At 41.3% G+C, this 16,246-nt stretch overlaps 1 protein-coding gene across 1 annotated transcript in view; it reads left to right on the forward strand.

The window, feature by feature from the left end:
• Positions 1-11,043: 11,043 nt before the first annotated feature.
• The window catches only part of LOC111955841 (gamma-aminobutyric acid type B receptor subunit 2-like), a 506,723-nt gene continuing 501,520 nt past the window's right edge, over positions 11,044-16,246 (forward strand). Inside the window, 1 exon segment of the mRNA XM_024134728.1 lies at positions 11,044-12,223. Within this exon segment, the coding sequence (XP_023990496.1) occupies positions 11,912-12,223 (312 nt within the window). The 5' untranslated portion in view covers positions 11,044-11,911.

Here is a 16,246-nt window from a genome sequence, read left to right on the forward strand (position 1 = left end):
ACATATCCCAACCAGAAGCCATGGATTACAGGCAACATCCGTATCAAGCTAAAGGCTAGAGCTGCCRCTTACAAGGAGCGGGACACTAATCTGGACGCCTATAAGAAATTCCGCTATGCCCTCAGACGAACCATCAAAAAAGCACAGCGTYAATACAGGATTAGGATTGAATCCTACTACACCGGCTCTTACGCTCGTCGGATGTGGCAGGGCTTGAAAACTATTACAGATCACAAAGGAAACCCAGACGCGAGCATTCCAGTGACGCGAGCSTGCCAGAYGAGCTAAATGCATTTTATCCTCGCTTTGAGGCAAGCAACACTGAAGCATGCATGAGAGCACCAGCTGTTCTGGATGACAGTGTGATAACGCTCTCGGTAGCCGATATGAGCAAGACCTTTAAACAGGTCAACATGACAAAACCTTTTCCCCCTCAGAAGACTGAAAAGACGTGGTTTCCTCTATCGTAATCGCTCCTCTTTCACCCCAGCTGCCAAACTAACCCTGATTCAGATAACCATCCTACCCATGCTTTATAAATCGGCAGGTAAGGGTGCTCTCGAGCGGCTAGATGTTCTTTACCATTCGGCCATCATATTTGCCACCAATGCTCCTTATAGGACACATCACTGCACTCTATACTCCTCTGTAAAYTGGTCATCTCTCTATACCCGTCGCAAGGCCCAATGGTTGATGCATATTTATAAAACCCTCTTAGGCCTCACCCCCCTCCATCTGAGATATCTACTGCAGCCCTCATCCTCCACATACAACACCCGTTCTGCCAGTCACATTCTATTAAAGGTCCCCAGAGCACACACATCCCTGGGTCGCTCCTCTTTTCAGTTCGCTGCAGCTAGCGACAAACGAGCAGCAACAAACACTCAAACTGGACAGTTTTATCTCAATCTCTTCATTCAAAGGCTCAATCATGGACACTCTTACTGACATTTGTGGCTGCTTTGCGTGTTGTGCTGTTGTCTCTACCTTCTTGCCCTTTGTGCTGTTGTCTGTGCCAAATAATGTTTGTACCATGTTGTTGTCATGTGTTGCTGCCTTGCTATGTTGTTGTCTTAGGTCTCTCTTTATGTAGTGTTGTGTTGTCTCTCTTGTCGTGATGTGTGCTTCGTTCTATATATATATATATACATATATATWTWTTTTTATCCCAGCCCCCGTCTCCGCAGGAGGCCTTTTGCCTTTTGGTAGGCCGTCATTGTAAATAAGAATATGTTCTTAACTGACTTGCCTAGTTTAAATAAAGGTTAAATAAAGGTTAAACAAAATTTAAATAAAAAGCATCAAAAGTAAAAGTATAAATCATTTCAAAWTCCTTATATTAAGCAAACCAGATGGCACCATTTTCCTGTTTTTTTCTTTATTTATGGAAAGCCACGGGCACACTCCAACACTAAGACATTATTTACAAATGAAGCATTTGTTTTTAGTGAGTCCACCAGATCAGAGGCAGTAGGGATGACCAAGGATGTTCTCTGTTTAGTGAGTCCACCAGATCAGAGGCAGCATGCGGGATGACCAGGGATGTTCTCTGTTTAGTGAGTCCACCAGATCAGAGGCAGTCAGGGATGACCAGGGATGTTCTCTGTTTAGTGAGTCCACCAGATCAGAGGCAGCATGCGGGATGACCAGGGATGTTCTCTGTTTAGTGAGTCCACCAGATCAGAGGCAGTAGGGATGACCAGGGATGTTCTCTGTTTAGTAGGTCCACCAGATCAGAGGCAGTAGGGATGACCAGGGATGTTCGACTGATAAGTGCATGAATTTGACAATTTTCTTGTCTTGGTAAGCATTCAAAATTTAATGAATATTTTTGGGTGTCAAGGAAAATGTATGGAGTAAAAGTCCAATATTTTCTTAAGGAATGTAGTGAAGTAAAAGTAAAAGTAGTCAAAATATAAATTGTAAAGTAAAGTACAGATACCCCAAAAACTACTTAAGTAATACTTTATAGTATTTTTACTTACTTTACACCACTGGAATTCAGGCTGTAACAACAGAGTGTGGAATAAGTCAAGGGGTATGAATACTTTCCAAAGGCACTGTAGGCCACAGGGTTCAACAACTTACCTGTCAGCCGTACAGAAACACTGATTTATGTTCTTTTCAACAACAACAAAAATTGTTGTACTATTTTGCCCTAGTTGATTTTCTCCTCTCTCTTTTTCTCTTTTCTCTCTCTCTGCTGAAGTTGGAATAGTGAGCGATGTGTCTTATGAGGGAATAAACAGATGGCACTAGAATAATCTTGACCTAGTTCTTTATCAGGATATCACAGAGAAAATAAAATCTGGCAGTGATGAGAGAAGTCAGAAGGACTGGTCGGAGGCTTTCACCTGGTCTAAACAGTTAGAAACTGCAGGAATCCCGGGTTGCCTCACCGGGTTGCATCCTCACCCGGGTTGCATCCTAACCCAGGTTGTATCCTCACCCAGCGTTGTATCCTAACCTGGGTTGTATCCTACCCTGGGTTGTATCCTCACCCGGGTTGCATCCTCACCCGGGTTGCATCCTAACCCAGGTTGTATCCTCACCCAGGTTGTATCCTAACCTGGGTTGTATCCTAACCTGGATTGTATCCTAACCTGGGTTGTATCCTAACCTGGGTTGTATCCTAACCTCAGAGAGGTGTGGCTATGCTTAAGCTACCAATTTCATGTTTCATGTTCCAAACAATGACACCTCATTCTCTTTATTGGCCTCTAGTCAGAAGTAGTGCCCTATATAGGGTATAGGGTGCCATTTGGAACGTAGGGCGTGATGACGTGTCCATCCAGCTTGATGAAGGATTTCACACAGAGGCGGTTAAGGTGGGTATGGTTAATACTACTACATGATGGAAAATATTACATTCAGTGAGTTTGCCTAAAAAGGTTACCAAACATGTCGGTGTTATGTGGATGAACAGACTTCAACAGAGATACATGGAAATGATGTGTAGCAGAGATGGTTCATCAGACTATACATAATGAATCATCTCATTTAGTTCTAAATGAACACCTATAGGACTTTGTTGTATATTAACACCTATAGGACTTTGTTGTATATTAACACCTATAGGATTTACTTCCATATTAACACTTGTCGTGTCTTTAGTATCCTTAATGTGATGACATTCTATTTTATCAAATCGATTACCTAACGTTTAATTGATTACGTGATTGAATTAAATCATGTAACAATTAACTCATTAATAATCTGGGGCACCACAGATAAGTTTATTTAAGGAGTTCTGTCTTCCGAATGAACTCTTAGAGATCTAAAGATCTCTTACATTTCAGTCATCAGTCATTAATTATTCTTTACCTTCTATTAGTCTCATCTGAACGTCGTAGAATTCTTTGTTATCTGTGCGAACCCTAGTTTCCATAATGAATCAGGAATATACAAATTGGCTTAATTATTTATTTACTAACTAACTAAATAATTACAGAAATACATAGCAAACAAACAGTAGATATTGGTTACTAACAACGATAGAAAAGTCCCTAGTGGGCTAAGCCGATATGACAGCTTGGTAGACAAAAGGAAAGGGTTGGGACTGAGAAAGAGCGGGAAAGACAAAATGGATTTATTACAAACAGTCTATAATTATATTAATTGAAATGCTAATCCTTTGCACTTGAACGGCCGCTCATTCGAGAATAATTGCAATGTATATATATTTACGCCCRTATGTCKTTGTKGTCTTCTCTGTTGGAATCCTCAATCGTCCTGTAGAGTTCATCAGAGTCTCTGGTTAACTTTCCCAGAAATCACAAAGTCTTTCGTGGTTGACAGTGGTTAGGATGGATACTTCAGAGTACCATTCAGAAATGTTCTCATAGATAGATTCTTCGGCGGTTGTCGGTATTCTCGTTCTAGACTTACGTAATTTCTAGCTGCAGACTAGTAATTATACGTCTAAGATTTGCTCTTATTCTGTAGTGATCGATAGTCTCAGAGTTGAACCATTTCCAGCCGTCTAGTCAAACTACAGCTGTATGGTCACCGATCTTGTAGTTTTAAACCATTTCAAATATGGCTTTAGCTACATGTTTTCTAGCCTTCTTAACCATTTGAGACGCCCGGCTTACCGTGGGTCTCTTTGGTATGAAATGTAAATTTAGCCATGGGTGGTTTTATACATTTCAGTAGAAAAGTGCGGTTCCATGACGCCGACGTAATGTCTATGCTCACGTCAGTGTGGCCACTGACTAGTTAATCTTGATATGAAAATCAATACTCTCATTTAGAAGGTTAACATCACATTACATCTTTTCACAAATAGTTTCATGTTTAATCAGATACGTTTCACAATATTTAGATGTAAACCTGATAGCTGGGAAATGTACACTTTAAGAGATACCGTTATGTGTGTTTCCTGTCCTTCATGTGAGTGACCAAATGAAACACACTCGTCATAACTGTCCCTTAAGTGTCCACGGACCATTACAAAATTCTCAAAAGTGGAAATATTGTTTAATTCTCCCATTTTGGGGATTTAGGAGTTTGGCCAAGTCTAGTCCTTTGTTCTCTCTCTCCCTCAATACTGCATGTCCAATGGGGAAGAGGGTCCCTGCCAGGAATTTACCACCTTTCGCTAAATCATAAAACTGTGGAGAGAGAGAGGGAGAGGGGGCTATGATAATCCCCCCAGGGCACGTCATGACACACCTATAGGATTTAGTTCTATATTAACACCTGTAGGATTTAGTTCTATATGAACACCTATAGGATTTAGTTCTATATGAACATCTATAGGATTTAGTTCTATATGAACTCTAAGGATTTAGTTCTATATAACACCTTAGATTGAGTCTATATTAACATCTATAGGATTAGTTCTATATGAACACTATAGGATTTAGTTCTATATTAACACCTATAGAATTGAGTTCTATATTAACACCTGTAGGATTTAGTTTCTATATGAACACCTATAGGATTTAGTTCTATATTAACACCTATAGAATTGAGTTCTATATTAACATCTATAGGATTTAGTTCTATATGAACATCTATAGGATTTACTTCTATATTAACACCTATAGAATTTAGTTCTATATTAACACATGTAGGATTTACTTCTACACGAACACCTATAGGATTTAGTTCTATATGAACACCTATAGGCCTTAGTTCAGTGGGCTGACACAATTCTGATACATTGAAGACCTAGTTCAATAGTAAGCTGTAAACTTGCATCCACATTGTCTAATTTACGCAATACGATGGATATATAACATTTTTGCAACAACAACAAAACATTTTCATACTCATCTATGAATAAAAAATTTGAGAACAGTAATATTTTACACACACTTGAAGATACCATTAACAATTCTTTCTGATAAAAAAAACACTAATTCTATGGACATATATAGCATTTTGGAAATAAACACTTCATACAAAAATGCCCTCATCAATCTATACAAAATACCCCATGATGACAAAGCGAAAGCAGATTTTTAGAATGTTTTTGCACCTTTATAAAAAAAGCAAAACTGAAATACATTATTTACATAAGTATTCAGACCCTTTGCTATGAGACTTGAAATTGAGGTCAGGCGCATCCTGTTTCCATTTCTACAACTTGATTGGAGTCCATCTGTGGTAAATTCAATTGATTGGACATGATTTGGAAAGCCACGCACCTGTTTACATAAGTTTTTACATAAGTTTACACAGTTGACAGCGCATGTCAGAGCAAAAACCAAGACATGAGGTCGAAGGAATTGTCTGTAGAGATCTGAGACAGGATCGTGTCGAGTCACAGATCTGGGGAAGGGTACCAAAACATTTCTGCAGCATTGAAGGTCCCCAAGAACACAGTGGCCTTCATCATTCTTAAATGGAAAGAGTTTGGAACCACCAAGAGTCTTCCTGGAGCTGGCCGCCCTGCCAAACCTAGCAATCAGGGGAGAAGGGCCTTGGTCAGGGAGGTGACCAAGAACCCAATGGCCACTGACAGAGCTCCAGAGTTCCTCTGTGGAGATGGGAGAATCTTCCAGAAGGACAACCATCTCTGTAGCACTCCACCAATCAGGCCTTTACGGTAGAGTGACCAGACGGAAGCCACTCCTCAGTAAAAGGTACATGACAGCCCACTTGGAGTTTGCAAAAGGCACCTAAAGGACTCTCAGACCATGAGAAATAAGATTCTCTGGTCTGATGAAACCAAATTTGAACTCTTTGGCCTGAATGCCAAGCGTCACGTCTGGAGGAAACCTGGCACCATCCCTATGATGAAGCATGCTTGTGGCAGCAACAGGCTGTGGGGATGTTTTTCAGCGGCAGGGACTGGGAGACTAGTCAGGATCGAGGGAAAGATGAACGTAGCAAAGTACAGAGAGATCTTTGATGAAAACATGCTCCAGAGCGTTCAGGACCTCAGACTGGGGTGAAGGTTCACCTTCCAACAGGACAATGACTCTAAGCACACAGCCAAGACAACACAGGACAGCCAAGACAACGCAGGAGTGGCTTTGGGACAAATCTCAGAATGTCCTTGAGTGGCCCAGCCAAAGCCCGTACTTGAACCTGATCGAACATCTCTGGAGAGACCTGAAAATACCTGTGCAGCGACGCTCCCCATCCAACCTGACAGAGCTTGAGAGGATCTGCAGAGAAGAATGGTACAAGCTCCCCAAATACAGGTGTGCCAAGCTTATAGTGTCATACCCAAGAAGACTTGAGGCTGAAAATTGTGAGATTATGTTATAGTGCTTGAAAGCTTATATTATATTCTTTGTATTGCATTAGAATGGTTGTTTTATTCGACAGAATAGAATCTGTTTGACTATTGTGTGTTCAGTGTTCCACTGAGGATGGGCCTCTATGAGATAGCACTGACAAAGGAGATTTACGATGTCTTTGGCCAATAAAGCCTAAAGAGCATTCCAGATAGTGAGGTAATGTTTTTGTACTATGAAATACCAGGAATGAGATTAAAACCTCGTCTAAGAGACCAAACTGAACGATAATTTATAGCTAATGCTATCTGGCTATGGGATACTCCTTTCTCAAGTAAAAGGCCCTTTGTGAAGAGTTCTGTGGTTCGTCATGTAAGTTGAGAGGGGTGTATCTTGACTATAAAAGATCTTTGTATTCGACTGTAGGGACTCTCAGAATTCATTATAGACACTGAATTGATCTGAGAGTCAAAGGGCTATGGTGAAGCTCATATAATTAAAGATGAAGTTTAAGTATAACTCTGACTGGTGTGTGGTTTGTAACTCTCCTCATTTAGCAATACAGGAAATTGCTATGACACACTGCCAAAGGTGCTTCAACAAAGTACTGAGTAAAGGGTCTGAATACTTATTGAATGTGATATTTCAGTTTTTTATTTGTAATACATTTGCAAACATATCTAAAAAACTATTTTTGCTTTGTTATTATGGGGTATTGTGTGTAGATTGATAAGAGAAAAAACATGTAAAGAGAAGTTACCCCTGGCATGGTGGATTCAAATTGCTGTTTGATGTTCTGTTTAGGAGAAGTGTAGGCTACAGCAAACAATTTCAAATAATTGCCTATTGTTCTGTTCGACTTCAAATGTCGCTGGAGAAATGCAGTCAGTCTTGTGTGGGTAGTTTGGGGTTGGAAAGGGATTGAGCGCCCTTGGCGACATACAGGTAATGGGGAACAAAGACTGCATGTGAAAGGCTTTCACAGGAACGGTACAGTAGGCATTTACCCCCCTTTGCGCACAACTGCTTAACCCAGTGGTTCCCAACCAGGGGTACTAGGAAACAGGGGGTACTTCAGAAGACTCATGAGACCATACTGGTAAAATGCACATGAGGGGGTACTTCAGTGGTACTCTGGGCAGAGCAAAACTCTGTGGGTGGTACAGAAAGCGGAAAAGGTTGGGAACCACTGGCTTAAGCTGTCTGAATTTTATCCCACAGAGAGCGCCGCGTCTAACRCAGTGATACAGGATGTGGAGAGCGTCATCCTCCACCTTCATCCCTTAGAAACTTGACTCAAACAGGACAACAAAATCATTTTTGTCGGAGTGTACCTTCAAGAAGTATTGTGTTTAAAATTCAGTGAGCATACATTTTAATGCAGTGCCCACTAAAGCCAAAGTCACAATTAGGCTGCCCATCTGTATGAGGGAATGGGGGAATAATCGCCTTGAAGATGCTAGGTGGCAGTGTTTATTTAACTAGCCCCATTACCTGCTGCTGAGAGGTCCATAACATGCATTGGTTTATGTCTCTGACACTTGTGTGACATTCGACATTCTCTTCTGCTCTCATATTTTAGATCATTTATGAATTTACAAACCTGCATGACTGCACTTCTGTAAAGGAATCCCTTGATTGCTTATCTTGTGATTCAACATATTCAACATATTCGCTTTCCATGTCTGTTGTCTAACTTGTGAGGTGTGGAAACACTTTGTTGCTTTTATGAATTTTGTCTTGCTGCTATTTGTTCTATGTTGCTCTGTCTGTATGCTACGTCTTGCTTGTCCTATGTTGCTATGTCTGTATGCTATGTCTTGTTCTATGTTGCTATTGTCCATATTGTAATTGTTTTTAATAACCTGCCCAGGGACTGCGGTTGAAAATTAGCCGGCTGGCTAAAACCGGCACTTTTACTGAAACGTTGATTAATGTGCACTGTCCCTGTAAAAATAAAATAAACTCAAACTCAAATATACACCATTTTAAAATGTATATGCTATGTTTATATAGCCTACATAATATAGAGTAAGCAATCATTTTAGCCATAGGCTACCATAGTCATGTTAAGTTATTTTAAGTCCATGCAGACGTACAGGAGGTTGGTGGCACCTTAATTGGGTGGACGGGCTCTTGGTAATGTCTGGAGCTGAGTGAGTGGAATGGTATGAAATACATTGAACACATGGTTTCCATGGTTTCCAGGCGTTTGATGCCATTCCATTTGCTCCGTTCCAGCCATTATTATGAGCCGTCCTTCACTTAGCAGCCTCCTGTGATGCTGAGGCTATGTTATACATGCATGCAACCCGGACAAAAGGGTAGATGTAACATAGTAAAAGTAAATCCGGGACACTCCAATTAGTACGATACACTACATTTCGTATGGTATGTATTAATTTGTGGATGTCCATCATCCATTTCGTATGATATGTTACCAATTACAATTTGTATGATACGTTACGACTTGCAATTTGTACAATATCTTACTAATTGCAGTTCGTACAATATGTTACGAATTTGCAAAACATATGATATGTTGCTAGGTGGCTAATATTGGTTAGGTGGCTAATGTTATCTAGGCTAGGTGTTAGGGGTTAAGGTTAGGGTTAGGAATTAGGTTAAAATGTTAGGGTTAAGGTTAGCTAACATGCTAAGTAGTTACAAGGTAGTAAATAACTGCAAAGTTGCTAATTAGCTAAAATTGTCCGTGATGAAATCCGAACAAGCAACTTTTGGGTTGCTAGACGTTCGCCTACCCATCCACCCCGGCCAACCACCCTACTTCTTTGCCTTAAGTTTATCTTCGATCTTATGTAACCATACTAAAAATAACATATCATACTAATTTCAGTGACCTGGATTTATGTTTATTATGTTGCGTCTGCTCTATGAGATCAGGGTGGTTTTAAGATGTAGGCTAGCCCATAGAGCCATTGCGAAAATACACTATATACAGAAAAGTATGTGGACACCTCATCAAATGAGTGGATTCGGCTATTTCATCCACACCCGTTGCTGACAGGTGTATAAAATCGAGCAACGAGCCATGCAAATCTCCATAGACAAACATTGGCAGTAGAATGGCCTTACTGAAGAGCTCAGTGACTTTCAACGTGGCACCGTCATAAGATGCCACCTTTCCAACACGTCAGTTCGTGAAATGTCTGCCCTGCTGGTGCTGCCCCGGTCAACTCTAAGTGCTGTAATTGTCAAGTCAAAATGTCTAGGAGCAACAATGGCTTAGCAGCGAAGTGGTAGGCCACACAAGCTCACAGAATGGGACCGCTGAGTGCTGAAGTGCGAAAAAAAGTCTCCTCAGTTGCAACACTCACTACCGAGTTCCAAACTGCCTCTGGAAGCAACTTCAGCACAAWAACTGTTTGTCGGGAGCAGCCGCACACAAGCCTAAGATCACCATGCGCAATGCCAAGCGTCGGCTGGAGTGATGTAAAGCCTGCCGCCATTGGACTCTGGAGCAGTGGAAACGCGTTCTCTGGAGTGATGACTCACGCTTCACCATCTGGCAGTCCGACGGACGTATCTGGGTTTGGATGATGGCAGGAGAACGCTACCAGCCCCAATGTATACTGACAACTGTAAAGTTTGGTTTTGGTGGAGGAGGAATAAAGGTCTGGGGCTGTTTTTCATAGTTCGGGCTAGGCCCCTTAGTTCCAGTGAAGGGAAATATTAACAATATAGCACACAAGGACATTCTACACGATTCTGTTCTTTGGGGAAGGCCCTTTCCTGTTTCAGCATGACAATGCCCCTGTGCACAAAGCAAGGTCCATACAGAAATAGTTTGTTGAGATTGGTGTGGAAGAACTTGGCTGGCCTGCACAGCGCCCTGACCTCAACCCAATTGAACACCTTCGGGATGAATTGCAACACCGACTGCGAGCCAGGCCTAATCACCCAACATCAGTGCCAAACCTCACTAATGCGCTTGTGGCTGAATTGATACAAGTCCCTGCAGCAATGTTCCAACATCTAGTGGAAAGCTTTCCCAGAAGAGTGGAGGCTGCCGTAGTAGCAAAAGGGGGACCAACTTCATATCAATGCTCGTGATTTTGGAATGAGCGACCAGGTGTCCACATACTTTTGGTCATGTACTGTATCAGGCTACACTTGACAACCCCTCTTGCATGTTTGAAACCCTGTCTCTCTGCTAAACAGAAAGCCCATTAAATCAACTCTGCCTGTCAGGCGGCTGATGCTTACACAAGAGCTTGCTCCATCCATCCATCCCTCCTCTGAGTCCCCCACCCTCCCTCTCGCTCTCTGTCTTCCTTTTTCCGCATTTCTTTTGCTGCTCCCACTCGTGCGCGCTCTGAGTAGCAGCAGACAGCGCTAAATAAGTGAAGCCTTTTCAGAGGCAATAAGGCAGCCGCAGCAGGAGCATCGTCCGCAGCTAGCACACACACTGACAGTCGCGCGGACTGTTAGAACGCCGAAGCTATCTGGTCTCGCGCACTCTGGACGCGCTGCAATCAAGATTGCTTTGAATATTCTCTATTTAAGATTACTTTGAATATTGTCTATTTAGGCTCTTCAGAACAATTTCCGTATTCTCTTCGACCTTAATAGGTTATATATTGTAGTGCGCTGGCACGGATGTTCTATTAGGCTACTCTGCTGTCTCTTGATGGTGAAAATACTCGGGAGGTGAATTTGTATCCAACTGTCAACGAGAGTGGATGACTCTGGTCGACCTCTGTCATCTTGAAGTTGTCTTATTTGGGCTTTTTGAGCATCCTACGGACTGTGAATTGTGATGTTCTTGTGCCATTGTCGCGCTGCTTCACCAGGTTGAGAGGATAGTGTTTGAGTTGGAGAGATTTTAACGCGGAAACCTTGTGCATCACGGAGACCAGGAGGAGAGAACCGTCAGCGCCAATAACACCTGCAACAGAACGCGTCTCCGTTTCTTCCATATATGGTGCAACACCAAAACTGGAACCTTGGAATAATCCTACAGAAAACCTGTCATCGAGAATAAATCTGTTTTAAATTCGCTGTGATAGGCTACAATCGCGTTGAGGTTGCTCGCTGCTGTTGAACCCCCTACCTAGGCTACGGTTGCTGTTTTACTGTTTGGACCATTTTAATAGGCTACTATATTCTCCTCTCGGCTCGGACGACCCGGATTTTGCGATGCTTGAGCAGTGAGAGCTGGGTGGATCTTATTTGGTCGTCCTGCACGCCACAGTAGCATGGCCCCGTCGCGAAGGCACTGCGGATGGGAGATGACGCCTCTGTCGGGATGCCTGCTCCTGTCCATCTTGGCGTTTCAACCTGTGCTAGCCAAGGTCTGCAATGACTATACGAGGCACGGTCAGGACAACAGCTGGTTCTCGGGGGATGATGAGAAGTTGCCCATCATGGTGCTCATGCCGATGAACGAGTCGGCGCTGATGAGCAGCATTAGTCAGGGCATCGAGCCTGCTGTCCAACTGGCCATCCAGCATATACGAGAGTCACAGAAGTACAAGTTTTCACTCATCACCAAAATCTACGACACCGAGGTAAACTCATTCACCCACTCTGTCCCATGTCCTTGGTAGCATAGGCTACATGTGCTTTCGCTTTGGGCTTCAGGGCCAGATAAAACGTTTCAGATCGCTTTGATTGTTCGCGCGCGTGTGTGTCTGTGTGTGTGTGTTTAAGGGGGTGTAGCCTACACTGCCCGGCAGGCAGCGCTCACAGGCAGCGCTTCCACTTGGAAATGGTTGGTAGGCCTACATCTGCGCATTGTTCCACAACTTGTTTTTTATTTTTGTATAATGCCTGGAGATTGTCTGCTGTTGCATTATTTTACGCCTGCAACGTTAGGTTACTGTTGCATTAACACAGGAGCATACACTATCGGATGTTGTCATTACATTTTGTTGTCTTTAAATGTTGACACATTTTGTCATCATCAATTCATGAGCAAAAGGGCCGTTTTAGCTTAATTTGCGGTCGGTGGTTGGAGTAGAGGCCGCGCGCGTGCAACAAGCTCGTGATCAAATAACAATATTCCATACCTATTCCATAATCTCTGCTTTTTTTATTTAACCTTTATTTAACTAGGCAAGTCAATTAATTAAGAACAAATTCTTATTTACAATGATGGCATACCGCGGGACTCCCAATCACGGCCGGTTGTGATACAACCTGGAATCGAACCAGCCACTCGGTAGACCAATGTGATTTTAAACCTAACCCTAATATTAACCGTAACCGTAACCACACTGCTACCCTTATGCCTAACCCTAACCATTAGGCTATAGCCAATTTTGACTTTGTGGCTGTGGTAACTAGCGGAAACCAGTCATTATTATAGCAGTGATGCAGGATGTAATTGTTGTCACAATTAGGGAACGGGGGATACCTAGTCAGTTGTACAACTGAATGCCTTCAACTGAAATGTGTCTTCCGTATTTAACCCAACCCCTCTGAATCAGAGAGGTGCCGGGGGCTGCCTTAATTGATCAGGGGCAGAACAACAGATTTTTACCTTGTCAGCTCAGTACAGGCAGTGGTGGAAAAAGTACCCAATTGTCATACTTGAGTAAAAGTATAGATACCTTAATAGAAAATGACTCAAGTGAAAGTCTCCCAGTAAAATTCTACTTGAGTAAAAGTATTTGGTTTCAAATATACTTTGGTTTGCTTCATATAAGGAATTTGAAATGATTTATACTCTTACTTTAGATACTTGACTGCACCATTTTCTTGTTTTTTTAAGTTTACGCATAGCCAGGGGCATGTTCCAACACTCATTTACAAGCTAAGCATGAGTTTAGTGAGTCCACTAGATCAGAGGCAGTAGGGATGACCAGGGATGTTCTGTTGATCCAGTGAATTAGACAATTTTCCTGTCTTGCTAAGCATTCAAAATGTAACGAGTACTTTTGGGTGTCAGGGAAATGTATGGAGTAAAAAGTACATAATTTTCTTCAGGAATGTAGTGAAGTAAAAGTAAAAGTTGTCAAAAGTAAAGTACAGATACCCCAAAATATGACTTAAGTAGTATTTTTACTGAAGTACTTTACACCAATGATTTAGCTGATGGTTAAATCTGAAATAAATATTATGGCCATAATAACTGAACACGGTAGGTTATCACAAAACAGCTTSAACGAGTATCTGTGCAGTAGAAACCTCTCTAACGCCCCAAAAGCTCCTATTCAAACTCCCATTCACCAGCACTGCAAGCATTATAATGTCAAAATACGTTCGTTGATCACCAGATATGGAGTTTCTCTGAGCAACTATCTTCATTTACTCCCGTTACGGCCACTATATACTTCCAAGAAAGTTCTAAATAAAAATGTACTGTACAAGCAACCGAAAAAAAGCCTCTTCAGCACCTCTAATGTATTGAGCTGTTTTAATGGGATTTCCACCACCATTTCTCACATAATTAATATCATACAAATTGTAATTTGTAACATATCTACAAAATAGATGATGGACATCCACAAATTAATACATACCATACGAAAAGTAACATATCATACCAAATGGAGTGTCTCGGATTTACGTACAGAATAATACAAAATACTCTGAGACCAGGTTGGGTGCATGGGCATGGCATACCAGTGATTGATTGAGGAGGAGAGAGAGGTGATATCGAGGATATTATATAAACATCACGTTACCTTGTCAACGTAGAAGCAGGTTGAAGGTCAGAGTCCAAAACTGCGGTGCTCACTCAAGCTGATTTAATTGTTGAGGTTTGCGGTGAATGGTCTCAGGTATCTTCATTGAGGAAACACGTTTGCAAAACGATCGATGTGACTGATTCCGTGATGAATGATGCAGTTAAAATTACCCAGGAGTTAATTTAAGTGTTGAAGAAACGTCATTACCTGTTTTAACTGATTTGTCAGTCTGCATTCTACAGCTGCCAGCATTTAGGTATTTATTGTACTATTTATTTACTGACTTATAAGACCCATGTCGGTGATAAACACTATAGTCATGTTGAAGTGTGGAGGAAGGCTGTCACAGAACACTAAAAATAGGTTGCGTGCTGACTCCCGAATTGCACCCTGTTCCCTATGAAGCGCACTGCTTTTTCAAATGCATAAGGGCACAGGTGTTTCCGTGCCGCTGTGAAAAAAGTTCTAACAACAGTATAATCTGTCTGACAGCAGCAGGACAGTGATGAGTGGTCACGAATGGCATACAGCATGCAWGTCCTGGAATCCACCTCTGCCCATAGGATTATATATACTACTGACATGTTTCCCCTGGTTGAAATATGTAAACAAGAGGTCAGTTGATCGGTCAGTTGGACATTCATTCTGGGGATGAATGAATGAATGGATGGCTGATTGATGAGTTTACTCCTATAGTGGCCAGTGTCCATTGAGTTCAAATTGTAACGTTTTTGTATTCAGAATGTACTAATCAAGAATATAAGATTTTCATATATTTCTCAGGAAATAATAAGTAATAAATATTGTCATGGATTTAACAGGCTAATGACTTATTTCCTATGAGTGAAAAAGTACCACAAACAAGACAAGGGAAGCATGTGTATTGGTGTTATCAACAGCTGTCAGGATGACGATTCTTGCCAAGGACAACCATTTACAAGCAGTTGGAAGCCTTTTCTTTCTCACAAATCCTGCCACCGCATTATATTCAACAGACTGTTCAAAAGTGCAATTTACTATCCATGGTCTGTCTACATAGTAATTATATATTTCTTAGAATAAAACACATGGAAAATAGAAGAACAAGTGAGCATCAGCATGAGACTGAATAAACAGTGTATCTAGTGAAATTTAATGCATGAGAGTATCACTGATTTTATTACTGTCTTTTCTTAATTCTATTCATCATAGATGGACACCTAGATCAAATCAAATCAAATGTATTTGTCACATACACATGGTTAGCAGATGTTAATGCGAGTGTAGCGTAATGCTTGTGCTTCTAGTTCCGACCATGCAGTAATATCTAACATGTAATATAACCTAACAATTTCACAACAACTACCTTATACACACAAGTGTAAAGGAATGAATACGAATATGTACATACAAATATATGAATGAGTGATGCTCGAACGGCATAGGCAAGATGCAGTAGATGGTATAGAGTACAGTATATACATATGAGATGAGTAATGTAGGCTATGAAAACATTATATCAAGTGGCATTGTTTAAAGTGGCTAGTGATACATTTATTATATCAAGATGGCAAGATGCAGTAGATGGTATAGAGTACAGTATATACATATGAGATATGAGTAATGTAGGGTATGAAAACATTATATAAAGTGGCATTGTTTAAAGTGGCTAGTGATACATTTATTATATCAAGATGGCAGATGCAGTAGATGTGTATAGAGTACAGTATATACATATGAGATGAGTAATGTAGGGTATGAAAACATTATATAAAGTGGCACCTGTTAGGACGGTGGACACAGTTTATGGTTATAAGTCTTCCAAAAAGATGACTCCGCTGGCCTTGAAAGCTTTGAGATGCTAGCTTCAGTCATGGTTCTGGTCTGTTTACACTCATCATTTTGTTGAGTGGTCTGACG

Source organism: Salvelinus sp. IW2-2015, linkage group LG31 (genome assembly GCF_002910315.2).
Source record: "Salvelinus sp. IW2-2015 linkage group LG31, ASM291031v2, whole genome shotgun sequence".
NCBI classification, from domain to species: Eukaryota; Metazoa; Chordata; class Actinopteri; order Salmoniformes; family Salmonidae; genus Salvelinus; species Salvelinus sp. IW2-2015.